Source organism: Myotis davidii, unplaced genomic scaffold, assembly GCF_000327345.1.
Source record: "Myotis davidii unplaced genomic scaffold, ASM32734v1 scaffold960, whole genome shotgun sequence".
Lineage (NCBI taxonomy): Eukaryota > Metazoa > Chordata > Mammalia > Chiroptera > Vespertilionidae > Myotis > Myotis davidii.
In genome coordinates this window covers 2,922,082-2,926,396 of record NW_006293003.1, presented here as the reverse complement: position 1 = coordinate 2,926,396, position 4,315 = coordinate 2,922,082, and the positions used below count along the sequence as shown (strand labels likewise).

General features: G+C 65.1%; 1 protein-coding gene across 1 annotated transcript in view; it reads left to right on the top strand.

Annotated features, from left to right (window-relative positions):
• PPP2R2C (protein phosphatase 2 regulatory subunit B, gamma) overlaps positions 1 to 3,237 on the top strand; it is a 50,646-nt gene extending 47,409 nt beyond the window's left edge. Inside the window, exon 9 of the mRNA XM_006766592.2 lies at positions 2,903 to 3,237. Coding sequence (XP_006766655.1) covers positions 2,903 to 3,194 — 292 coding nt within the window. The 3' untranslated portion in view covers positions 3,195 to 3,237. The remainder of the gene's footprint in view (positions 1 to 2,902) is intronic.
• The last annotated feature ends 1,078 nt before the right edge of the window (positions 3,238 to 4,315 follow it).

Here is a 4,315-nt window from a genome sequence, read left to right as displayed (position 1 = left end):
TAGGGGGGTGGGGGCAGGTCTCTGAGCAGGACAGTGCTCTCAGTCAGAGGGACCAGCTGGTGCTCACAGGGGGGCCAAGCCAGGACGGGGGCGCCAGCCTGAGGCTGGCTGCGGGGACCCCTGGCACTCCCTCCAGGCCCTGCCCCAGACACCCAGTGTGGGCAGGCTCCTCAGGTGCCCTGAGCTGTAGGCCCTGACACTTTGGGGTTCCCTGATGAACATGCCAGTAGGTCATGGGTGGGGGTTCAATTCTTAGTGGTGGCAAAAGGTAAATCCAATTGTGTGCGTGTGTGTGTGCATATGTGCGTGTGCATATGTGTGTGTTGGGGTTTCCACAGGTTGTGAGGGCTGCCTGCCCTTCCTCGCATGGCCACCAGGGGGCGCGCGTGGCCAGGCGATGCCTGGCTCCCCGGGACAGGAGCCCCAATGCCTCCCAGCTGACTGGAGCCCACCACTTCCTGCCCGCACTTCACACGTGGGCACCCCAGCCCTGGTGGGAGGAGGCCCCATCCTCCCTGCCCCTTAATGGAACCAGGATTAGCAACTGTGGGTTGCAAATGGCTTGAATGAGCTGAATGGGTGCTCTGTGAGCTCTCTGCTGGGCCAGTGGCCCTTCCCTACAGGACACAGGGGCTGCCTCCCCTCCTCCTACACGGGGCCACGTGGCTGCATGGGGATCAGTGTCAGAGGACGGCCGCAGTCGCCCAAGGGTCCACGCGTCACGGCGGGGTTACCCTGCGCCTCGCTCCCCCTGCTCCCCACCTTGGCCGCTGGCACTGGGGCAGTGTGGCCTCTCCTGCTCCCCCAGCCGCCTTCACCTGGCCCCGGGCTCTGTCCCCCAGGGTGGTCCTACAAAGGCGGGGCCTCAGAAGCCACCAGGACAGGGGCCTGGGTCCTGGCGGGCTCTCAGCGGCCTAATGCCAGGCCTTTCCTCCGGGAGGCCGGCTCCCGTCCAGATGTGGTGGCCCCCCCTCCTCCAGCCTGGTCTCCATGCAGAGCCCCAGGCAGGTCCAGGGCGCTCCCGGGATGACCTGGCCGAGGGTCACACCCTGCATGGCCTCCAGGTGGCTACAGCGGCCAGGCGCCTGGATGCCCAGGGGCACCGCTGGCCCTCCATCATCTATAAAATATGAATAATAACATCTTCTGCACAAACTAGTGAGGCTGAAGTGAGATAACATACTATTTTCGCGGGGGGTCACATGGCAGTGAGGTCTCCCGGGCCCCGGCTGAGGGACATTAGCACAGCCCGGCCCCCCAGGGTGAGCGGACTCCTTGGGAGGAGGGGGCGTCTCCGGCCGGTGGGAGGCGGCACTGTCCACCCCCGCGCAGCCCGGTGGGGCCTCCACACACGGCACTTCACTGTCTAAATGGAAAACGTTCTGTGCACATGTGTTAAGGTTTCAGTGGCCGATTTTAGAACAGAAACGGGCTGAGCCAGAAAGTACACTGATTCTCCGCCCACTCCCTGTCTCCAGGATGACAGGTCTCTGAAAAAGGCAGAACCGACTCACCCCTTCCACCCACCCACCCCCGCCTGGGCCACCCCCACATGTGGGGAGCCAGCACGGCCATGGCATCCTCAGCCCTCGGGCACCTGATGTGCCATGCCAGCTCAGCCTGGTTCAGTGACCCCGAGTGGGGGCGGCGAAGGGCTTAGTACAAACAGACCAGAGAATAATAGCTGGGTCTCGGGGGGACGCTGCTCCCTGGTGAGGAGACAGCGCCGGCGCCCACAAGCCGTGTCTTTATTTCATAGCAGATGCCACAGGGCAAAGTAGGAGTGTGATCAAGGTGTTTACAGCATTCTCGTGGGTTCCAACCCTACTCAACTACACGCACCTGAACTCTATCACACAGGCCCGTGGGGCCACGGGTTCGGACCACAGGTTCAAGCTCACAACCACAGCTGTTGGCTAATTGTGCTGGGAAGGCTCTGCCCTCCAGCTGGGACTTGCACGTGGCCACGAGAGGACTGTGCCCTCTCCTCAGTCCAAGGTTTGAACCTGTCCAAACACCGTAGCCACGCCCCATGCCCACTGCTCCCCAGATGCACCCGAAAGGCCACTGCATGCAGGGCTGGCCTGTCCTGGCTCAGAGGGAGGCTGCCCAGGGGGCCCGCGGGGCCACAGGGACCCCAGCACCCACACAGAGCCGGTTTGTGCAGGGTTTGCCCCCAAACGCCGCCCAGCGACCTCTGAGCACGAGGTCAGAGGGAGCAGTGTGGGTGTCACCCAAACACACTCTGCGGGTGGTGGGCTCTCGGGCTGGGCAGCCGAGCGGAGAGCCACTCGTGGGCGGGAACCAAAGGGACCCTTGGCCCAGACGTGCCAGCCCCAAGCAGCACGGATCTGTGACGGTTCAGAGCTCCGCGCGGCCGGCTCACTGGGGAGAGGAGAGAGGAGAGAGGGCGTCCCCTGGTTTTCACAGTGAGGACAGTGGACGGACAGACTGACCGCTCTCCTTAGCAGGACGGACACGTCTGTGAACATTGGCACGGCAGCAGTGTGCGGAGAGCGTTCACTGATTCACTCAGCTGCTCAGAGGACAGAGGGTCAACCTCCTTACAGCCCAGCATCTCTGCTTGTATTCCCTCCCGCCTCACCCCCTGTCCCCCCATCTCAACGCCTGGGGCTCTCGCTCCTGGACCAAAGGGCACGTTCAGGAGACTTCTGTTCGGATGTTGGGGGCCAGAGCACTGACGGGGCCTCAGCTCCGGCCTTGACGTGGGGCGGTGATGGCAGCTGAGACGTCAGGGAGGACGAGGGGTGTCCCCGAGGCAGGCCGGCCCGCCTCCTCCCCGGGCTGCCTCTCCGGGCGCTGGCTCTGCAGCCCAGGGCTGATGGCTGGGGAGGGGGCAGTGTCCTCTCCCGGCCCCGCCTGACACCTCCCTTCTCCGCAGCGTCATCATGACCGGGGCCTATAACAACTTCTTCCGCATGTTCGACCGCAACACCAAGCGGGACGTGACCCTGGAGGCCTCGCGGGAGAGCAGCAAGCCCCGGGCCGTGCTCAAGCCGCGGCGCGTGTGCGTGGGCGGCAAGCGGCGGCGGGACGACATCAGCGTGGACAGCCTGGACTTCACCCGGAAGATCCTGCACACGGCGTGGCACCCGGCCGAGAACATCATCGCCATCGCGGCCACCAACAACCTGTACATCTTCCAGGACAAGGTGAACTCCGAGATGCACTAGGTGAGCGGCTGCCCGCGGCCTCCGCAGGCCCCTGCACAGAGGTCCCCGCACGGCGGCCCCCGCCGCAGCCGCAGCACAGGCCGTGCATTGTGGGCGGGGTCCCCGCGGCCCAGCCTCTCCCTGCTTCCCTGGGCCCGGCGCCTTTAAGAGGAGAACAGGGATTCACAGCCACAGACGGCCAAACGGACGCGTGGTCGGCCTTGCCTGCCGTTCAGGGTTCCTCGTCCTCGTACCTGACCCCGCGCTCTTTCCCGCATTATTAGGGTTTTCACGTCTCCAGGTTAATACCCCCAGCGGTTCCTCACGCACCCCCCGTGGCCCCAGGTCGGGGCTCGGGACAGATAATGAAGCTCAGACCAGCCAGCCGGGGGCCCTTGGATCCGAAAGGGAGTGCTTTCCAGCGGCTCCCCTGTGCGTGGGGACTGAGTTCATGCTGAGACGTCGGGGACGCAGGCTCGTCATTTAGGTTCTTCCCATGTCTTTCCATGTCCCGGTCCGTCAGGGTTCTGAGTGGAGGGGGTGCCCTCTTCCCGTGTGTGTGCCTGCTTCGCCCACCGACTCCCCAGCCTCTGCTGCGGCCCGAGGCCTCAGGACACCCATGTGATCCCTGTGCACCCAGCGCTTGTGCAGCCCCGGGCACCTTGTGGAGATTCCCTGCCCCGCCCAGGACCTTCTGGAATCTTCATCGTGACCCTCCACGCACCCCTACTGCGCACCGTGTGCCAGGCTCCGTGCCAGGTGCCAGGGAGGGGAAAGTGAACAGTTCATCACCCCCATGGCTCACACGAGGAAACAGGCCCCAGAAGGACCCACAGTTTGCCCACGGCGGGCACCCGTGGGGGGGGCGGGTGCGTCAGTCCTGTCCGGGCCTTCCGCGGGCACCGACCTACACGCTGGCGGCTCACGCTGAAACCACAGCCTGGCCCGGAAGCTTCTCGTCACCTGTGAGCGGGACAGAGCAGGTGGGACGATGGTCCCGGAGCCGAGGTGCGGGGTGGAGAACGGAGAAGCCCCGGGGCTCCCCGCTGTTGGCTGGCTTCAGGAGCTCGCCCTCCACCTGCTCCCCCACCCCCACGCGGCCCCCTCTCTCCTCCGCGGACACACTGACCCGCCTCCCGGAG